The following is a 20,950-nucleotide window of genomic DNA, read 5'->3' on the forward strand; positions in this document are numbered from 1 at the left end:
ACAACAGAAGAGCCAGGATAGGAGGCTTCTAAAACCGAGAGAGGTCTTCGATCGTGTCAACATCCTCTCAGGAGGTATCAAACTCCCTCTCTCACTTTCTATCCCCCAAATCCTATCAGCTCAATGATTTTTGTCTCTGGAAGAGCCTCGAGGGAGGCAGAAGAAGCGGAGAGGATTGCGTTGGGGGTAAATAAAAGAGAGAAGAATTGTTCCTCTTGGGATATTTGCGTGTTTCCCTGGTGATCCTGACGGAGGAATGGGAAGCATAATTCCATTTTTTTTGATGCCTCGGATTGGGTTCAGTTGGTGAAACTGAGCAGAGGAGTTCCTTCATTCTCTGCTCGTGTTCTCATAGGGGAATGGAGACTGGACTGGTTTCCCAATTTGGACAGAAAGTGGCTTGCAAAAGCCGTGGAGAGCCTGCTTCCTGCCTGCACCGAGTTGACAAACTGGGGAAGCCAAAGCTGAGAGACCCCGCAGACGAAGTCAGAATGCTATCCGCTCACATGGAGGGGGAGCACAAGCCCTCCCTGGGTTTCTCTGCCTAAATTATAATCAGCTGAGTGATTTTCCTGGACGAGCCTCTAGGTAGGCAGAAGAAGAAGTCAAGAGGGTTGCGAGGGGGTAAATGAAAGCAGAGGACTCTTCCTCTTGAGTTTTCTTTGTCTTGCTCTTATCATTCTGATGGATGAACCTAAAGCGTCATTTGAGTGTCTTTCAATGCTTTTCTTTGGGCTCAGCTTGTGATGCTGAGCACAGGGGTTCCTTCACTCTCTCTGCTTGGACCCTCTGTAATGGGGAATGAACCAGCTTTCGAAACAGCCTAGTGGAGCTGAACGAAAACAGCAAGAAACATCCAGGTTCACCTTAGATTAATCTTTTTCCTCCAATTTTCTTGGTGAAACAAAACAAAAACCTCCTTTTCATAAGAACTCAACTCCCATTCAGGCTCCAAACTCTTTTGCAAGATTTCCAGAAGGGCTCAACACCCTGAGTGCTGAGCTATTTTGGAAGAAAAAACAAACAAGGCCGGTACCAATTGTGAGTGCTGGCTGCTTGACTATGCGGCCCACCGTGCGGGAGTTTGAGGTTCTCGTTAAACTAAGTGTCTCTATTCTGCCTCTATCCTACTGTCCATCTTTTATTCCCCTAATAAGTGAGGGGGAAGATTAGAACACCTTAGAACGCTCAGGGTTGTAGGAAACCTGCAACTTTAGATGAGGGTGATGGTGTCTAAAAACCAGATGTGATGTAGATGTTGAAAGAGAGACACTGTCTTGGCCTCCTTGAGCGGCTCATACAATGTTGAAGAAAACCAGGGTTGAGGTCCTATTGTAAATGTGCAAAGCATGGGCCACTAATGGTGGCTGAAAACCTTGACGGCTCCCATTGACCCAGACAATTGGTTGTAAATGGTTTTTTGACATGCAAACCTTCCTGTGTACGTGTGGGCCAACCCAGGAAGAATGGAGACTAGGGGTCTTACAGAGACCACGATACTGGAATCCATCTTAAATCTGGTCTTTTTCCATTTAGAATGAAGGGTGAGGACCCAGAGAGACAAAAGATTCCCGCCTTATGCCAAAGCTAGAAAAGGGGGTGAAGCAGGACAAAGGGGCTGCCAGTCATGAGAAAACCCCTGCTAAGATGTCTGCTGGAAGTAAGAAGGCCTGTAGCAGGGGAAAGGATTGGGCTCAGACTAGGAAGGAGTCTAGTCTGTGAAAGAAGCTGATTGGAACCACCTCTGAGAGTGAGCTATTCCCTGGAATCAGTTTCTTTATGTCTTAGGCTTAGGTTTTGTTTTATTTTGCTTGGTGACTTCCTTTGTTCTGTCTATTATGACTTGAAACCACTTAACTCCTCCTTTTTATACTTAATAAAAATGACTTTTGTTTCTTAATAAACCCAGAGTAACTGATTAATCGCTGGGGGAGCAAACCGCTGTGCATATCTCTCTGTCAGTGATCTAGAGGGTGAAGAATTTAGGAATTTACCCTGTGTAAGCTTTATAGAGAGTACAAGGGATTTGTTTGGGATTTTGGATCCCACTGGGAGCTGAGTGTCTGGGTGCTGGAGACAGGTGCTGAGCTGTTTTTAGTTAAAGTCTGCAGCTTTGTGGGTGTGGCCCAGAGCCTGGGTCTGTGTTGCAGCAGGCTAGGGTGTCTGGCTCAACAAGGCAGGGTTCTGGAGTCCCAAGCTGGTGGGGAAAACGGGCTCGGAAGTAATTTCAGTCCCAAGGGGATCTCTGTGACCGAACCCATCACAGTGGCGTTGTCGAGCAGGATATGTGCCCAGCTGATTGCTTTGAGACACTGGTAGTGATTTTTAAGTGTGTTGTCTGGAGGACAGACAAAGTGCTTATTCGGGAAAGGAAAGATGACGCCTTTGCTTGCAAAATTGACTGGGAAAGCTCTGGATACATTCAGTCAGATGCCTATTGCTGAGGCTTCAAACTATGGTCTATTTAAGGAATTGGTTTTGAAACAGGTTCAGATTATGCCCAAAACCTACAGGGTTAAATTCACAACTCTTTCAACTCCCAGGGCCCTTCTACAGCACAGATGATTTGTATACACCTTCACCGTGAGCCAAATTGGCAGGTTTCCGGGAGCCCTGTGCGTCCTATGTTGTTTTAGTCTCCCTGCTGATTTATTAGGAGAATAAAAGATGGACCCCAGAACTGAGGCAGACTACGGAGACCGCATTCTGAGAAAACAATGGTGAACCTCCAACGCCAGCAGTGTGGGCCACGTAGACAGGTAACCAGCACCCACAATCTTGACAAGCTTTTTTCCAAAATAACTCATCTTTTGGAAAAATAGGTGGAGCCTTTTTGACAATCTGGCTAAAGATTTTAGTGCCTAACTGGGAGCCTAGTTCTTCTGAAAATCTGTCCCTAGTGGTGGGTGTGAGACCTTCTGAAAATTCTGGCCAATGTGTCTGGAAGCTCCAAGAACCATCACAACTTTGAGCATTTACTAGAAGAGGATGAACAAAACCTTCCTTCCTTGACCTACAATCAGCTTTATTTCAGGCTGAGGTTTCAAGAGAATTGATTTTATTCTTAGATGCAATGCGAAACAAACACCCCCCTGTAGACATTGGAAGAGGGAGTCTGAAATGGATCTGCCACTAAACCCCGTTGCCTTTCATCAGTAGCCACCTGAGCAAGAGGGTAACCATTGGCCTAGAGGTGAAAGTCCCATAGCCCATGCTCAGAAGTCTTCAGCAGCTAGATCTTAGGAATGGAAAAGCTTAATAATCTTTCTCTGGGGTGGCTATTTCCAAAGACTTGTATATAGCGCTGGGTGAAAGATTTTTGGATGAATATTCTATTTAGTGAAATATTTTGGTGGACCCAAAATGATTGTGTGGTTTCAGCAAGAAAAGTGGAAAAAAAGAAAAAGATCTGCAATGTTGTTCTAATTTAGGTTAGGCTAGGTAACAGGGAAAAACTAAATTGTTTGTACAAGTGCGTGTATTTGTCTGAAAGGGTGGGGAGGCTGGGCTTTAAGGGGAAGAGAGCCATATTGTAGTAGTTGGTAGCTTTTGCTTTCCCCAGGGCCTCCAAAGAGTTTTCGAGCATTCTGGAGGAGGCCAGGAAGTTGCATTCTTCATGTTGAAGGAGAAGTTCAGAAGGAAGGGTAGACTTTTGTTGAAGAGAGTAATTCCCTGACCAAGAAATGAACCCCAGGCCTTAGCAGTGAAAGCACCATAGCCTAACCACTAGACCACCAGGGAGATTGCTTTTGGGTTGTTGGGCTTGACTTTCTAGACCTACTTTCTGTCCAACTGAGGTCATTTGTTCTTCTTCAAAGGAGGTTAACACAAGCTCTGAGCTCTTTGTTTCCTTACGGTTCCCTTCCTATTTTTAGCACAGTCAGCTGATATAAAAGAGAAACAGAAAATATATTAAAACAATTTCCAGTATTGTTATACATTGAGGCCACCTCTGTTTGTTTGTTTTAAAAAAATCCAGTTTCATTGCTATTTTGTTTTACTCTCCAAGGGCTTACAGAAATGTAGGAGGGATGAATAAGATGTGGTTGGAATCATCAGCCTCAAGCAATCTCCACCCCAGTGAAGAGGGCTGGTGGAGGATTTGAGAAAGAAGCAGTTATCTCAACTACTGAGCACTGGCGAAGATATAGAAAGAAGTAGAGAAGCTCTGGATCCCTGATGGGGAGCAATCAGCTTCTGAAAGGTTACTTTTTCCCTCTCTTGCCTGGGCTAGAAGAGCCTCAACTCTCTTAGGAGCATGGAGTTGTCAATTTGTCTTCTCTTCATGACCTACTAAAGGTTCCAGATAGCCTCAGCTGGTTGAGAGAACAAAGAGTGGATTCCCTTGTGCCCTGAGAACATAAGGGAGAGAGTAATGTTTAAGAGTGCAAGATCAAACACCCAATGTGGAATCTCAGCATGCAAAGAAACTTCCTTCGCTCTTCTTTTGCACTCTCTGGGCCTTTGCTATACCTGCAAGCCTAGCCTGACTAGCTCAGTTGGTAGCGCATGAGACTCTTAATCTCAGGGTTGTGGGTTTGAGCCCCACATTGGGTGTTTGATCTTGCACTCTTAAACATTACTCTCTCCCTTATGTTCTCAGGGCACAAGGGAATCCACTCTTTGTTCTCTCAACCAGCTGAGGCTATCTGGAACCTTTAGTAGGTCATGAAGAGAAGACAAATTTACAACTCTATGCTTCTAAGAGAGTTGAGGCTCTTCTAGCCCAGGCAAGAGAGGGAAAAAGTAACCTTTCAGAAGCTGATTGCTCCCCATCAGGGATCCAGAGCTTCTCTACTTCTTTCTATAACTTCGCCAGTGCTCAGTAGGTGAGATAACTGCTTCTTTCTCAAATCCTCCACCGGCCCTCTTCATTGGGGTGGAGATTGCTTGAGGCTGATGATTCCAACCACATCTTATTCATCCCTCCTACATTTCTGTAAGCCCTTGGAGAGTAAAACAAAATTGCAATGAAACTGTTTTTTTTAAACAAACAAACAAACAAACAAAAAGACGTGGCCTCAATGTATAACAATACTGGAAATTGTTTTAATATATTTTCTGTTTCTCTTTTATATCAGTTGACTGTGCTAAAAATAGGAAGGGAACCGTAAGGAAACAAAGAGCTCAGAGCTCAGAGGAGAGCCTGTTCCTTTGAAGAAGAACAAATGGCCTCAGTTGGACAGAAAGTAGGTCTAGAAAGTCAAGCCCAACAACCCAAAGGAAATATTCCTGGTGGCCTAGTGCTTAGGATATGGTGCTTTCACTGCCAAGGCCTGGGGTTCATTTCTTGGTCAGGGAATTACTCTCTTCAACAAAAGTCTACCCTTCCTTCTGAAGTTCTCCTTCAACATGAAGGATGCAACTTCCTGGCCTCCTCCAGAATGTTCGAAAACTCTTTGGAGGCCCTGGGGAAAGCAAAAGCTACCAACTACTACAATATGGCTCTCTTCCCCTTAAAGCCCAGCCTCCACACCCTTTCAGACAAATACACGCACTTGTGCAAACAATTTAGTTTTTCCCTGTTACCTAGCCTAATCTAAATTAGAACAACATTGCAGATCTTTTTCTTTTTTTCACTTTTCTTGCTGAAACCACACAATCATTTTGGGTCCACCAAAATATTTCACTAAATAGAATATTCATCCAAAAATCTTTCACCCAGCGCTATATACAAGTCTTTGGAAGTAACCACCCCAGAGAAAGATCATTAAGCTTTTCCATTCCTAAGATCTAGCTGCTGAAGACTTCTGAGCATGGGCTATGGGCCTTTCACCTCTAGGCCAATGGTTACCCTCTTGCTCAGACTCCCTTTTCCAATGTCTATAGGGGGGTATTTGTTTCGCATTGCATCTAAGAATAAAATCAATTCTCTTGAAACCTCAGCCTGGAATCAAGCTGATTGTAGGTCAAGGAAGGAAGGTTTTGTTCATACTTTTCTAGTAAATGATCAAAGTTGTGATGGTTCTTGGAGCTTCCAGACACATTGGCCAGAATTTTCAGAAGGTCTCACACCCACCACTAGGGACAAATTTTCAGAAGAACTAGGCTCCCAGTTAGGCACTAAAATCTTTAGCCAGATTGTCAAAAAGGCTCCACCTATTTTTCCAAAAGATGAGTTATTCTGGAAAAAAGCTTGTCAAGATTGTGGGTGCTGGTTACCTGTCTACGTGGCCCACACTGCTGGCGTTGGAGGTTCACCATTGTTTTCTCAGAATGCGGTCTCCGTAGTCTGCCTCAGTTCTGGGGTCCATCTTTTAGTCTCCTAATAAATCAGCAGGGAGACTAAAACAACATAGGACGCACAGGGCTCCCGGAAACCTGCCAATTTGGCTCACGGTGAACGTGTATACAAATCATCTGTGCTGTAGAAGGGCCCTGGGAGTTGAAAGAGTTGTGAATTTAACCCTGTAGGTTTTGGGCATAATCTGAACCTGTTTCAAAACCAATTCCTTAAATAGACCATAGTTTGAAGCCTCAGCAATAGGCATCTGACTGAATGTATCCAGAGCTTTCCCAGTCATTTTGCAAGCAAAGGAGTCATCTTTCCTTTCCCGAATAAGCACTTTGTCTGTCCTCCAGACAACACACTTAAAAATCACTACCAGTATCTCAAAGCAATCAGCTGGGCACATATCCTGCTCGACAACGCCACTGTGATGGGTTCGGTCACAGAGATCCCCTTGGGACTGAAATTACTTCTGAGCCCATTTTCCCTGCCAGCTTGGGACTCCAGAACCCTGCCTTGTTGAGCCAGACACCCTAGCCTGCTGCAACACAGACCCAGGCTCTGGGCCACACCCCCAAAGCTGCAGACTTTAACTAAAAACAGCTCAGCACCTTAGTTTTTCCTTGTTACCTAGCCTAACCAAAATTATAACAGCATTGCAGTTTGACACAAGATTTTTTTTTCCATTTTTCACAGTTTTTTCCACAGACTGGACTCCTTCCTAGTCTGGGCCCAATCCTTTCCCCTGGTACAGTCCTTGTTAGTTCCAGCAGACATCTTAGGTGGTAAGCAGGGGGTTTCTCATGACTGGCAGCCCCTTTGTCCTGCTTCACCCCCTTTTATAGCTTTGGCATAAGGCAGGAATCTTTTGTCTCTCTGGGTCCAGAGGTGGGTAGGGCCTTGGAGGACAGTGTGGAGTAGGGGCAGGTCCTAGGGCAGAGCAGAGATAAAGCACCCCCTGGGGAAATGGGAAAGTTGGCGCCTGTGAACATAACTATATATTTAAGAGATATGCATGAGACATCAGCATAGTGGGCGTGTGAGACGCTGATGCAAATGTGCAAGCACAATCCCATATATCCAAAATAGCCATAGACACCATACATACAGGCTAAATACCCATATAAATCTAGTAGGTGAATTACATTTCCCCACCCTGTATATGGGAATTTTTCTAATTTCTGTCTTTTTCTATCACTCCGTTTGGAAGTTTCGGACATTTTTCCTGTTCCAATAACCCCCATATCGCTGCGACGAGGTGGAGAACTCACACTTTCAAACTATCTGTTAGACCATTTTGCTGTCTCATCTTGGAGAGTGTTGGTAGCTCACATGCACAAACTAATTTAACCTCCCACAACCTCTGTGACTTCAGGAAAGTGTGCAATCCCCACACTCCTGCTGGAGAATCTGAGGCATGGAGCGGTCTAATGACTCACTTCAAATTACACAGGAATCCTGAGGCAACGCCAAGAAAGGAGTCTGCATCTCCTGAGTCCAAAGCTAACATCTGAACTACACGGCCATTCTTCCTTCCTTTGTCAGAGCTAGAGTAGCAGTACATTGAAATCCAAGGGATATTTTTTCTCCCATGCCATCCATCTCCAATCTCCTGCTTCCTCATCCTGGAGGTTCTTGATTGCCCCTGGGACACAAGCTTTCACTCGTTTGGGAGTCTGTGTTTTGCATCCAATGGAATAAACCTTGGGAGGGGAGGGGGACAGGTCTGGAGCTCCGCTTTAATACATCAGACACAACCAGCTCCTGTCCCTCAGTGAAGATAGTGCTGTGTTTGAGCAAGGGCCCAGTATCAGTCTCTGCTAACAAGCGTGATGCACACATGGCCTTGTCTACACACAGCATTTCACAGTCTCAGCTAAAGGGGTGTTGCTTGAAATGGATTCAGTCACACTGATGCAAGCCTCTATAGAGTTCTCGGACAGCACTTTCCAACCAAGGATCTCAGACCACTTTACAAAGGAGAACAGCATCAGCCCCATTTCACAGATGGGGAGAGAGCAGTACAAAGCCATGCCCAAACTCTTCTAACAGGCTAGTGGCTATGCTGGAAAGAGAACCCAGCTCTCCTGAATCCAGTGCTGTATCCACTTGGACACACTGCCTCCCTTATTGCAGTTTCACTTAATCCATTTTGTTTTCTTTTTAAATCCACCGGGAGATTAAAAAGGACCCTTGAGGACTTTACAATTCACTTTAATACAATTATTCCATGGATCATAAGAACATAGAATCCATTTGCTTTTTTAAAAAATGCACCTGTAAAATCCCATTCAAAACTGGAGATTATTAATTAGCTCCCACCCTTTCAGGTCCACTTCTCCAGTATCCACCTCCTCCCCGTTCCCCCCTATCCAATTACCCTTCTCCAATGCCCCATTTCTGGTTCTGGTTGCCCCCGTCCCAGTCTAGGCCCCTGCAAACTACTAGAATCCTGCAGAATCAGTGTTGGGACACACAGACAGGTCAATGCCTTTTCCCTTTCTCTTGGGTTTGACATGCACAAATACCCTTTGGCCTCCAGGACAAACTGGGCTCTGTGAGGCTAACCATGTGTATTTCTAAGGCTCTACATTATACCCTGTGATGCAGGGACACAGTCTGAACTGGGATGCTCTCCCCAAACACAGTAAAGGGAGGATTTTTTCTCCAGGGACAGAGGCCGGTGGGAAAGTGAATATTGGGCCCTCATTATCAGCATCAAAAAATGCCACCCGCCCCTCTTCGCAGTCCAGATAAATCCCGATCGTTCTGGGCCGTTCAGCAAGGGAGAGGGGGATCTTGGGGGAGGTGAGAGCCAGGTACTGAGTCCCACACTGACCCACCGCCCAGATGCCCTCCTCTGGGTTAACATTGACCCGTCCCTTCCTCCTCACAGACTCTCTGGCCACCCCTACAGCCCAGGCTCCCCCATCCTCCACCTCCACCTCCCAGTAATGCCTCCCCGAGGAGAAGCCCTCCAGGCCTAGCACGCAACGAGAAGAATCAAATCTCTTGGGATTGTCAGGCACATGCTGGCGCGTGTCTTCCCATCTCACGCTTTTCCCATCCTCAGACAGGACGAGGCGAGGATGAGCCGTGTCTGGATCCAGAGTCACATCCACTGGGGGGGGACCAAGAGATAATCAGAGTGTTAGGGGCAGAGCTCAGCCCTGGGGGCAGCTGGGACCATTTCTCACACTCCCCAGCAGCCCCATCCTGGCTGGGACGCTCCCTAATTTCCTGCTTCTCTGTCCCGGATTGCAGCGAGCTGCCTCTGCTGGGGCGGAGCAGGGATTTCACTGCGGCTCCCACCTCCCAGGCACTAGAGGTGCTGTCACAGCTGCAGTTTTGGCTGCAGATTCTGCCTCTCTGCTTCCCACTGTGCTGCCCCACTCCTAGCCACAGAGCTGGGGAGAGTGGAGGCAGGACCGGCCTTAGAGGTGGGTGGGCTGGGCCGCTGCCCAAGGCTTGGTATTTAAGGGGACACCGGACTGGTACCTCCTACCCCCTGTCCTGCCGACAGCCAGTGCTTAATTTGTGCCAGGGCTGAGCACCGGCACCTCTTTCAATACAAATTAAGCACTGAGGGAAGGCAGCGGGGCCTGGATGGGGGGGACCAGTGGGGTCGGGCAATAGGGTGGTGGGGCACATGTGAGGGCCAGGAGCACCAAAAGACAAGTTTGCCCAGGCACAGGCGGTGGATATCAAAGGCTAGGGGAGACTAAGCCTCCCTAACCCAGGCTGGGGCCCCACCCATGCTCCACCCCAAGGCCCTACCTACGTTCCCCTGAAGCCGGCAGGGACTTAGCTCAGACTGGAGGCCAGGGGCTGGGCTGGCTGGGGCAGCTTGGGCCGATGCAGCTAGGGTGACCAGATGTCCCGATTTTATAGGGACAGTCCCAATTTTTGGATCTTTTTTTAATATAGGCTCCTATTACCCCCCACCTCCATCCCGATTTTTCACACTTGCTGGCTGGTCACCCTAGGTGCGGCTGGGGTGCTCAGGGCTTCGTCAGCACAGAGAGGGCAGGGCCGAGAGGCTAACCTCCCCAAAGGGGGGGTTCACCTGCCTCCCATGCGCCCAGGGCACCATTTTCCCTAAGGCCGGCCCTCAGAGGAGGGACACCAGCATCAGCAGCCTGGGTGGGTCCCTCAGCCAAGAGGTAGAAGTAGAGAAAAGGATAGCCCAGAGGGGTGCAGGGTGAAAGGAGGGATCAGGAATGGTAGATGAGGGCATTGGGGAGGATACAACTGCCCCATGGGAAAAAGAAATTTCGATAATACTTATGAATTATTTGTAAAGAAACATTTTCAAAAGTAAGTGTGTGTGTGAGAGAGACAAAACATCTCTCACTTTCCAACCAGCTCTCATCCCATGTTCTAGTCCCAAGGAATCTCTTCTGGTCCAGCATTTCCCAAACTGCGGAGGTCCAACCTAAAAGGGGATCGCAAGACCACTGGGGGGGGGGCTCGCAAGAGTGGTGGGTGTGGCTCCTAGCTCTGAAGGCAGCGTTGCCGCCAGCAGCAGCACAGAAGTAAGGAAGACGCAGTGTGGAGGGAGGTCATCATTTTTTGAGGGGGTCATCAGAGCCTGAAATATTTTCAAAGGGGGTTCTAGCCAAAAAATGGTTGAGAACCCCTGCTCTAGGCCCTGACAGAGTTCAGTAATCACAACATCATGGTTTACTGTTATTGTCTGAACTTTACATGAACAGCTAATTGGTCCATCTCCTCCCACTGTCATATGTCAAGTTCCCCTCTTCCCAGATCCCTTCTCTGTACCTTGGAATTTCCTTAGAGTCTCCTTTAGAGCAATATATTTATGAGAGATGCTACTGGGGGTTTTCTCTGGCTCAGGAGAAACCTCCTCCGGTTGCGGGACCTTCCCCAGCTCACACCTGGAATGAAAGACGATTCTAATTCATTATTTAGTTTATGCCTTATTCTCCATTGTTTGTTTGCTTTTTTTAAAAAAAAAATTCTTTCCCCATGACTTTTATGCTACAGAACCCCGCTGTCCTGATAGGACTGGGGTGAAACCCTGATCCCAGTGAAGTCCATAGCAAAATTTCTTATGACTTCAGCAGGGCCACGATTCTACCCCTAGACTGCCTTTGTGTATCCCAGCCTCAGGGTATGTCTCCTCTACCAACATTAAAGCACTGCCGTGGCAGTGCTTTAACGTGGTTGTGTAGTCGCGGCTCCAGCTCCAGCTCTCTCCCAGCGCTATAAAAAAACCACCCCCACGAGGGGAGTAGCTCCCAGCACTGGTGCACTATCTACACTGCTGCTTTACAGCGCTGAAACTTGCATCACTCATTGGGGTGTGTTCAGTGATGAGCTGCCATAATCTTAACAACCGGTTCCCTTCTCACCCCACAAAAGGGTCATGGCCCGCCCCCGCCCTCCGGGGCTTCTTCCCCATCCACCCCCCTTCCCTGTCCCCTGACTGCCCTATCCAACCCCTCCTCATTTCTGATGGCCCCCTGGGACCCCTGCCCCATCCAACCACCCCTTTTCCGTGTCCCCTGACCGCCCCTGGAACCTCTGCCCTTGACTGCCTCCCACAGCCCCATCCAACCCCTCCTCCTTCCTGACTGCTCCTCCGGGACCCTTGCCCCCATTCAACCCCCCGTTCCCTGCCCTCTGACCATCCCGACCTCTATCCACCCCCTCCACCCCAACCACCACCCCGAACTCCCCTGCCCTATCCACACACACACACGCAAACACAGCTCCCTGCCCCCTTTCCGTGCTGCCTGGAGGTGGCTGGCGGCGCTACAGCCGTGCCGCTCGGCTGGAGCCGGGCCATGTCACTGCGCAGCGCCTAGAGCAGTGGGTCAGGCTGAGCTTGCAGACCCCCCACTTCCCGCAAATCAGCCGTTCATGCAGGAAGCCTGGGAGGGCTGAGAAGCAAGCGGCGGCTTCACGCTCAGGCCCAGGGAGGCAGAGGTGAGCTAGGGCGGGGAGCGGTTCTCCTGTGTGTCCCCCTCCCCAGGTTACCTGCTGCAGATGTTAAATTTAGAAGCCCCTTTAGAACTGGTTGTCCCACGCAGGACAACCAGTTCTAAAAGGGCTTCTAAATTTAATAACCAGTTTCCGCGAACCAGTGTAAACTGGCTCCAGCTCACCACTGGGTGTGTTTTTTCACACCCCTGACCAAGCAAGTTTCATTGTTGTAAGATGGCTGTGTAGACAAGCCCTCAGTTGAAGCTTCCCTAACAGAGTTTTATTCCTGTGCTTTATATATGGACCAGACAAAACCCGTCTGAACCCATGGCCAATTCCATCCTTGGCTTTCCTGCTGCGATTTACCAATAAGTGGGCAAAAAATATGATGTCTGTGCTGTACATCTTTGTGATGTGGCCATTTAAGCGCTTGGAAGTGGACTGAGAGAACGCCACAGCTCCAGCTTGCCTCATGCATCACCCAAAAGTTATCAGGTAGCCAAGAATTTTGCTCTCAGCCAGTAAAGATATAAACATAGATATGTGGAGATCATCAATTTTTTAAAAATGATCTTCTTGCTCTATGTTCACATAAATCTTGTTTCACTACGAGAGCCACTGTGTGTTTGGAAATTCACTCTGCCTTCCCTCTAGGAGGAGGAAAGCACCCGGGTCTCCTCATTCGGAGGGACCTGCAAGGTAGGGCTTTATGGAGCATAGGACACCGACACTTGTCCTAGTCAAAAGGGCAAGGAAGGAGGGATTCTTTCCCAGTGAGGTGTATGGCAGGACAGGCGCTGGCTTCCTCATTTCCTGGGAGTGCTCAGCCCACGCTCTGCCCCACTCCATCCCTTCCCACAAGACCCCGCCCCGGCCCACCTCTTCCCACCCCATTCCACCCCTTCTCTTGAGTGCGCCCCGCCCTCTCTCTGCCCCCTCCACCCTAGTGCCTCCTGCACATCACCAAACAGCTGATCCGCAGTGGGCGGGAGCTGCTGGGAGGGAGGGGGAGGAGCTGATCAGCGGGGTCACCGGTGGGTGCTGAGCACCCTCTATTTTTCTTCCGTGGGTGCTGCAGCCACACACCACCCATGGAATCGGTGCCTATGGCATGGAGTGTCTGTTACGTTTTTGTCCATTGCCTAGCATAATGAAGCCCTATTAGTCTGTGCTTTGGGGCCCCTAAATACTAACACAATACAAACCGATAATAAGAACAGAATGGAAACTTGTGAGTGAGAGTGAGAAGGAGCCACATACCTGCTCAAGGTGCTTCGGACATCCTAGAAGGGGAAGGGAGAGAAGGAATCTTAGTGAAATCAACGAGATGCAACGCAAACCAATCTCGGTAGCTGTTTAGATGAATTCAGGATATAACCTTAGGGCTATTCTTTGTACCTAACTGCTTAGTCCATTGTGCCCCTTCCTTTGAGTAGGCTCAAAGAGAAGCAAACTGAAATCCGCTCTTTAGGCCAGGGGATAGGGTATGTATCTCTAAGGTGGGGAACCCCTGTCACATCTCTTCTTCTCATCAGACAGGGATTGAACCAGAATTTCTTACCTCCCGACTGAGTACCCGAATTACTGAGCTAAAGGTTACAAGGGCAAGCCAGCTCTGCCACCAGCGTGGATTTATTGGGCACTAGTTACCCACCTGACTCTTTTCCACAAGAACGATTTAAGCACCGGAAGCCATCAGTCTCCAGGTAAGGGGTTCCCATTTGCAAGAGCCAGGCGCCTCCCCTGCAGTCCAGATTTGGGCACCTCTCTTTGTAAGAGTGATGGGCATGAGACACACCCCTCTCCTCGGCATCTCCCATCGGCCGGCTTCGGCGGCTTCTTGCCTAGCATGCTGGCTTTTGTGGCTCCCGTTCTTCGGTGCCTAGCTCTGTCAGTGCCTCATGCAGGGAGTCTGGGGGCCTAACGTTGTGGATCCCACTGTTGTTACAGTGATTTTCTAAGGCCCTGAAAGTTAGGCCTTGCAATGACAAGTCCCTTTGGGATCCAGGTTTCTTTGCCTCAGTCCACCCCATCTGTAAATTACAGCTAATAATACTTCCCTAAGAAGAGGATCAATGCATTAATTTTGGGGAGGCATGCAGATCCGATGGTCATGGGGGACATTTGAGTACTTAGGTTATATTTGATTTAAAATACCCAGGTTCTCTGAACAATGAAGCAAATAACAATACTAATGGATAGAAAGAGTCAAAAATTATATTTCAGCTGCATAACCTGTGAGTTCTACTCTAGTGTTTGACTCCTGGACTCCAAGGCTCTTGTGTATCCAGGATCCAGTATCTCACCTGCAGGAATTCACTGGCTGGCTGCTGGCACTTCCCCTCTAGCTCGCTGATCATGTCATTTAGACAGGAAATCTCCTCCAAAAGTTTGGCAATGTTTTCATCCCTTCTCTCCTCAATCTCCTTGTCCAGCTCTTGCAAACGGGCCAGCAGGAGTTGCTCTTGCTCCTCCAGGAACTGCCGCAGCTGCTCAAATTCAGACAGAATCTTCAGCCTCTCTGTTTCTACCTGCTCCTGTAATGAGGAAGGGAAAGGGCAGGGCAGGCCCCACAGAGTGAGTCACCTGGGGCCAGATCTTCAGCTGGTTTAACTCTACAAACATCAAGGTAGCTCTGCCAATTCATGGCAGCTCCAGATGAGACCCTGGGTACTCAGTGGGGAGGGGGAAGGGGTATTTTATTGCAACCTTAAATAGTGCTTGAGAGAAACTTTCCCATAAATACATAACGGCCAGACTGGGTCAGACCAGAAGTCCATCTAGCCCAGGATCTGTCTTCCGACAATGGCCAATGCCAGGTGCTTCAGAGGGAATGAACAGAACAGGTGATCATCAAGTGATCCATCCCCTGTCACTCATTCCCACCTTCTGGCAACCAGGCTAGGGACACCATCCCTGCCCATCCTGGCTAATAGCCATTGATGGACCAATTCTCCAGGAATTTATTTAGTTCCCAGTATTGTTAGGGGGAAGATTTTCCTACAGTTCCCTGCTGGCTGTAATCTGACTGGTAAGTCTATGAGCCTGACACGAGAGAGTCTGTGACCTTTCAGGTAGGTCCCTGAAGGAGAAGTTAAGACAGGACTCTGAGGGTCTATCCACACAGCAAAGAAAAACCTGCAGCTGACCTGTGCCAGCTGATTTGGGCTCGCAGGGCTTGGGCTGCAGCATAGGCGCCAAATCCATGGGTGCTCCAGGGCTGGAGCACTCACAGAGAAAAAAAGTGGGTACTCAATACCCACCAGCGGCCCCATTGATCAGCTCCTCCTCCTCACACAGCGCCTCTCACACGCCAGTGATCATCTGTTCAGTGGCGTGTATGATGCGCTGGGGCGGGGAGGGGGAGAAGCAGGGACAGGAAGAGGAGGAACGAGGCTGGGGCGTACTCGGGGGAGGGTGTGGAATGGGGCAGGGCCTTGGGGGAAGGGGGGAAGTGAGGGTGGGCGTGGGGCAGAGCGGGGGTTGAGTACCCCCAGGGAAAACAGAAAGTCAGTGCTTCTGGGATGCAGGGCTGTTTCATTGCTGTGTAGACTTCAGGGTTCAGGGTGGAGCCTGAGCTCTGGGACCCTTCACTTCTCAGGGTCCTAGACCCCCACAGCCTGAGCCCGGCGAACCTGAGTCAGCTGGCACGGGCCAGCCATGGGTGTCTAGTTACTGTGTAGACAGACCTGGATCACACTGAGAGTGAGAGAGGCTGGGGGAAGCAAACAAACAAAAAAGAATGAAACAAAAGAGAACTCAACAGACAGCTTAACCCTCTAATACAGGGGTAGGCAACTTATGGCACGCTTGCCGAAGGCGGCATGCGAGCTGATTTACACTGACACTCACACTGCCCGGGTCCTGGCCCCTGGTCCGAGGAGCTCTGCATTTTAATTTAATTTTAAATGAAGCTTCTTAAACATTTTTAAAACCTTATTTACTTTACCTACAACAATCGTTTAGTTGTATATTATAGACTTATAGAAAGAGACCTCCTAAAAACATTACAGTGTATGACTGGCGCGCGAAACCTTAAATCCGAGTGAATAAATGAAGACTCAGCACCGCACTCCTGAATGGTTGCCGACCCCTGCGCTAATACATTAACTCAGGAAATCCAGATAGTTGCCCAGCTACCAGAGATGCCCAAACATGTAGACATCTAGGGGTGCAAACAGGAACCCCCAGAAATTCACAGCCTGTCCAAACACAGACACACAGGCCCAGACTGAGCCTGGACTCAGCAGGGACGGGGGGAGAACAGGCACTTTCTGTATCACATGAGCTGCCTTGTGCCCCTGGAGCAGATGCGATGCTTCTGGCTGCTCAGGAGAGGGAAAGGAGGCAGCCAGGCCATGGCCTCATGCCTGGTGCAAGCCAGCCCAGGATTACACACTGCATCTCTCCCCCTTCACATATCAGAGTCCAGGGGCATTTTCACCAGCCTGAGTACAAGACACACAGTCTCTGCCACAATCCAGCCGACAGAGATGGGACATCACCAAAGCGGAACATAGAAACACAGGATCTCACTCAGTGACACGTGGTCACAGCATGAGACCCAGACTCTCCCACCGCCACACTACCAGATACCCACCCTGGGAGGGACACGCACCTACATGTCCTTGCTGGATAATAACAATTGGTACCTACCAGATGCTCCCAGATTCTTGCCTCTTTGGTCAGTTTCAATCCCATCAGCTTTTCTCTCTCTTCCTTCAGAATCTGTAATTGGATCTGAATTTTTTCCTGAGCAAAGAAATAATGTTGGGTGTTTAACTTTTTTTCCCTTCTTTGGATAGCAGCGTAGGGAGAATCCAGTCCCTACAAACTACATCCCAGCTGCATGGATATGACTGCATTTGTTTAAACTCTTTGCAGCTGATTTAACTCAAAAGGAGAAAATGATTCTACAGCCATGCATAGTTGGCCACCAGGTTTGTCTCCTCCAATTCACTGGACTGTTTTACTGGTTACTGATGTTACAATCTTGGTCTGTATGATCCTTGGCCCCCTGGCCTCTGAGACATCACATGTTTGGGAACCAAGAAGTGAGTGATTCCTGTGTCAGGAATAAAATGAGTGACGCAGAGAAAGGAAAAGAATGGCCATTGTTCAGCAAAACACTGAAACACATGCTTGTGTTAGATCAGTGGTCTCCAACCTTTTTACGTACAAGATCGCTTTTTGAATTTAAGATCAACCCAGGATCTACCCACCCCTTCCCTGAGGCCCCGTGCTGCTCACTCCATTCCCTCCCTCCCTCCCTTGCTCACTCTCCCACACCGTCACTCACTTTCACCGGGGTGGGGCAGCAGGTTGGGGTGCAGAGGGTGCAGTCTCTGGGCTGGAGCGGAGGGATTTGGCATGTGGGAGGTGGCTCCAGGTTGAGCCTGGAGCAGGGGATTGGGGTGCAGGAGGGAGGGATGCAGGTTCTGGGAGGGAGCTTGGGTGCAGAAGGAGGCTCCAGGCTAGGGCAGGGGGTTGGGATGCAGGAGGGAGTGAGGGTGCAAGCTCTGGGAGTGAGTTTGGGTGTGGGTTCAGAGCTGGGGCTGGGGAGTGGGAGGGAGGGAGGGAGTGTGGGGTCTGGGAGGGAGATTGGGTGCAGGAGGAGACTCTGAGTTGGGGCAGGGTGTGGGTGCAGGAAGGGGTGCGAGGTGGCTCCCAGTTGACTGTGCAACGGGTCTAAGGGAGGCTCCCTGCCTGTCCTGGTCCCATAGCGCTCTGGGAAGCAGCTGGCATATCTCTGCAGCCCAGGGGGGAGAGGGCAGCAGGCAACTCCTTGCGCTGCCACTGGCCCTGCCCCCCCAGTGCTAACTCCACAGCTCCCATTGGCCGGGCACTACAACCAATGGGAGCTGCAGGGGCGGTGCTTGCAGGCGCAAGCAGTTCACAGAGACCCACTGCCCCTTCCCCTCAGATGCCGCAGACACATGCATCTGGGAATGGCGTGGGGACAGGGCAGGCAGGGAGCCTGCTTAGACCCACTGTGCTGCCAGACTTTTAGCAGTCAGAGATCGCGATTGACTGGCAGAGGCTCCAGGATTGACCAGTCTATCGCGATCTACCGGCTGGTGACCACCGCGTTAGATTAAGGCAATAGCTACATTGTCTTCAGTCAGACAATTCATGCTCTTAAAGTTAAGCTCGTGCCTAAGTGTTTTGCTGAATTGGGCCCTGTATTAGTGATGTCGGTTTTATTCAGCTCCTGAGCATGTCATTTTGAACAGAACTATTAGGTAGCAAAAGTTCAGCGTCACTTTGATCCAACTCCCAGACGTTATTCAGCAAGAGGTTGAGAACAGAGATCAACTAACGTAAGTGTGTCATTTCCTGTCTTCTTAATGGTATGTGTGTGTATATATACACACACAGGAAATGAGGCATTCAGATTAAACTAGCAAGAACCCTAAATATGTGCAAGTCTAGAAATTCACAGTGGAAGATCCCATTCTATGTGATGCTTTACTTATTTAAACTCCTGCCTGTTACAACAGACTGGGCTTCCCTACCTTGTACTCCTGGGCAGCCTCCTCTATGGGAACCACCATATGAGCTCTGTGAGCCTGGGACTCTCGGCAGATCACACAGATGGGGGCTTGATCCTCCTCGCAGAACAGCTTCAGGGTTTCCTGGTGTTTCTCACACACTCGCTCGCCTCCTGAGCCTTTGGCTGCCTGTAAGCTCAGCCGCTTGGCTATTTCGATAATTTTCGCCAGCTCCCTGTTGGGTCTGAAGTTTCTCTGCTGGGCAGTTTCTCTGCACTGGGGGCAGGAGAAGTTGGTATCCGATTCCTCCCAGTAGTTGGTGATGCAGGCCCGGCAGAAGTTGTGCCCACAGTGGATAGATACCGGGTCTTTGAAATACTCCAGACAGATGGAACAAGAGGCTTCATCCTGGAGCCTCTGTACAGGGCTGTCTGCAGCCATGGCTCCCAGCAGGGGAAAGTGACAGGTTTCATTTCACTTTCCTGCCTTTAGACTGCAGCCGCAATTGGGTGTTTGTTCACTTAGGGTCTATCTCATTGGCTGAGCTGGGGGGGAAGCCTGTTTGATTTTCAGGCTCTGGAGACTGTGCAAAGAAATGCAAAGCTCTCTGTGAAGGGACCGATATTAAATTCCCCCAGGCAAAGAGCAGTGCTGAAGTGGGGGGAAGGTGATAAATCTTTCTGTGTTTCTTTAAGAGGAAAAACCCTGAGAGAACACTGTCACTTTTTCAAAAATAAATATATAAAATAGCCATTTAAACCTAATACATATGGGCCCACTGGACGTTACTGTTTATTTAATATAAGAAACTGACAAACATAAAATAGGCCCTGATCCTGTTTATATACCAAGGCAAACTCCTTCCAAAACATGGCAAAATTGAAATGCACAGTTAAGGTCATGCAAATAACCTAAACCAGGGGTCCGCAACCTACGGCACACGTGCCAAAGGTGGCACACAAGCCAATTTTTGACGGCATGCGGGGCGGGCTGAGCCACTCAGCTCGCCGCTCTGGGGTTCCCGCTGCTGGCCCCCTTGCCAGCCAGGGTCCCCCCCCCGTGCCTCAGCCCCACTCAGCACTTGCTGCTGGCCTGGGGGAAGGAACCCCAGGCCAGCGGCGGGCTGAGACCCCAGCTGGCAGGAGCCAGTGGTGGAAACCCCAGAGTGGTGGCAGGCTGAGCTGCTCAGCCCGCTGCTGCTCTGGGGTTCTGGCTGCTGGCCCCTTGCCAGCTGAGGTCCCCTCCGCAGCCCCACTCACCTTGCTTCCAGTTGGAGTTCCAGCACAGGCCCCCTGCCAGACAGGGTCCAGGCTTCCGGCCCTGCTCAGCCCTACCAGCCGCCAGCTCCACTCACTTCAGCTGCCGTTCAGGGGTTCCAACTGCTGACCTTCTGCCAACCAGTTATCAACTTATAACTCAGAAGCCTGTGTGCAGCTTAAAGTATCTAAATACCAGACATTGGAAATGCAAGGGCAAGGATCACACTAAACTAATAAGATCTGCATTTTAATTTAATTTTAAATAAAGCTTCTCAAACATTTTGAAAACCTTGTTTACTTTACATATAACAGTAGTTTTATTATATATTATAGACTGATTTATAGAGACACCTTCTAAAAAACGTTCAAATGTATTACCGGCACATGAAGCCTTAAATTAGAGTGTATTCATGAAGACTCGGCACATCACTGCTGAAAGGCTGCCAACCCCTGACCTAAGCTCTGCCCTTTCTACTTTATCTCCTACAGACCCTCCACCTCCTCTCCCACCATCCTTTCTGTGTCAGGTGAGGAAGGGCCCCAATGAAGGAAGTTTTGAGCAGGACTTCAAAGCAAAATCTTAAACCCCTTCATTCAATCCGTTGCATTTGCAAAGTTTGCCTTGAGTGTTAAGGCTTGAAGTCAGTGCAATCTGTGCCCACAGAGGCACACAAAGTGGTAATGAAACATTCAGTAATAATTAAGGCTAAGATTTTTTCACAGAGGTCGCAGAAGTGACAGAATCTGCGACTTCCAGTGACCTTCATGAATTTAGCCCTGTTGGCCGGGAGCTGCAGGGTCCCCCCCACTGCCTGCTGCAACGGGAGGACTCCGCAGCTCCCCGTGTACAAAGGTGCCAGGGGGCCCCCGGAGTTCCCAGCAGCTGCAGGCAGCAGGGCCTCAGCTGGAGATGGACAGTGGACATGGGCAGTGAGGGCCCCCCTGGAGCTCCAAGTTGCTGCAGGCAGCGGGACTCCCGACACAGCTCCTGGCCAACACAGGCAGTGAGGCCCCTTGCAGCT

General features: G+C 49.4%; 1 protein-coding gene and 1 non-coding gene across 3 annotated transcripts; one reads left to right on the forward strand and one right to left on the reverse strand.

The window, feature by feature from the left end:
- Positions 1 to 4,484: 4,484 nt before the first annotated feature.
- TRNAK-CUU lies at positions 4,485 to 4,557 on the forward strand. The gene has a single exon. It is a non-coding gene; the product is annotated as a tRNA-Lys (tRNA).
- A 3,890-nt stretch (positions 4,558 to 8,447) lies between these two features.
- On the reverse strand, positions 8,448 to 19,147 carry LOC115640976 (zinc finger protein RFP-like). Of its 2 annotated transcripts, XM_030544042.1 has the most exons (6): positions 18,694 to 19,147; positions 16,835 to 16,930; positions 14,485 to 14,715; positions 13,439 to 13,461; positions 11,012 to 11,127; positions 8,448 to 9,350 (listed from the first exon to the last, which is right to left on the reverse strand). In XM_030544042.1, the coding sequence occupies exons 1-6, from the start codon at positions 19,108 to 19,110 to the stop codon at positions 8,809 to 8,811; spliced, it is 1,425 nt and encodes a 474-aa protein (XP_030399902.1). In that variant the 5' UTR covers positions 19,111 to 19,147; the 3' UTR covers positions 8,448 to 8,808. The 2 variants fall into 2 exon arrangements, with proteins under 2 accessions (XP_030399902.1, XP_030399903.1); XM_030544043.1 differs by lacking the exon at positions 14,485 to 14,715.
- Positions 19,148 to 20,950: the final 1,803 nt, after the last annotated feature.

Source organism: Gopherus evgoodei, unplaced genomic scaffold (genome assembly GCF_007399415.2).
Source record: "Gopherus evgoodei ecotype Sinaloan lineage unplaced genomic scaffold, rGopEvg1_v1.p scaffold_32_arrow_ctg1, whole genome shotgun sequence".
NCBI classification, from domain to species: Eukaryota; Metazoa; Chordata; order Testudines; family Testudinidae; genus Gopherus; species Gopherus evgoodei.

What these genes read in the sequence shown, in the direction of transcription:
- LOC115640976 (XM_030544042.1), bottom strand. Translation starts at nt 19,110, where the DNA reads ATGGCTGCAGACAGCCCTGTACAGAGGCTCCAGGATGAAGCCTCTTGT. An exon ending in CAGCCAGTGAATTCCTGCAG is followed by an intron (nt 13,462 to 14,484) that starts GTGAGATACTGG and finishes TTCCCCTTCTAG; the next exon opens with GATGTCCGAAGCACCTTGAG. An exon ending in GTCCGAAGCACCTTGAGCAG is followed by an intron (nt 11,128 to 13,438) that starts GTATGTGGCTCC and finishes CTTTCATTCCAG; the next exon opens with GTGTGAGCTGGGGAAGGTCC.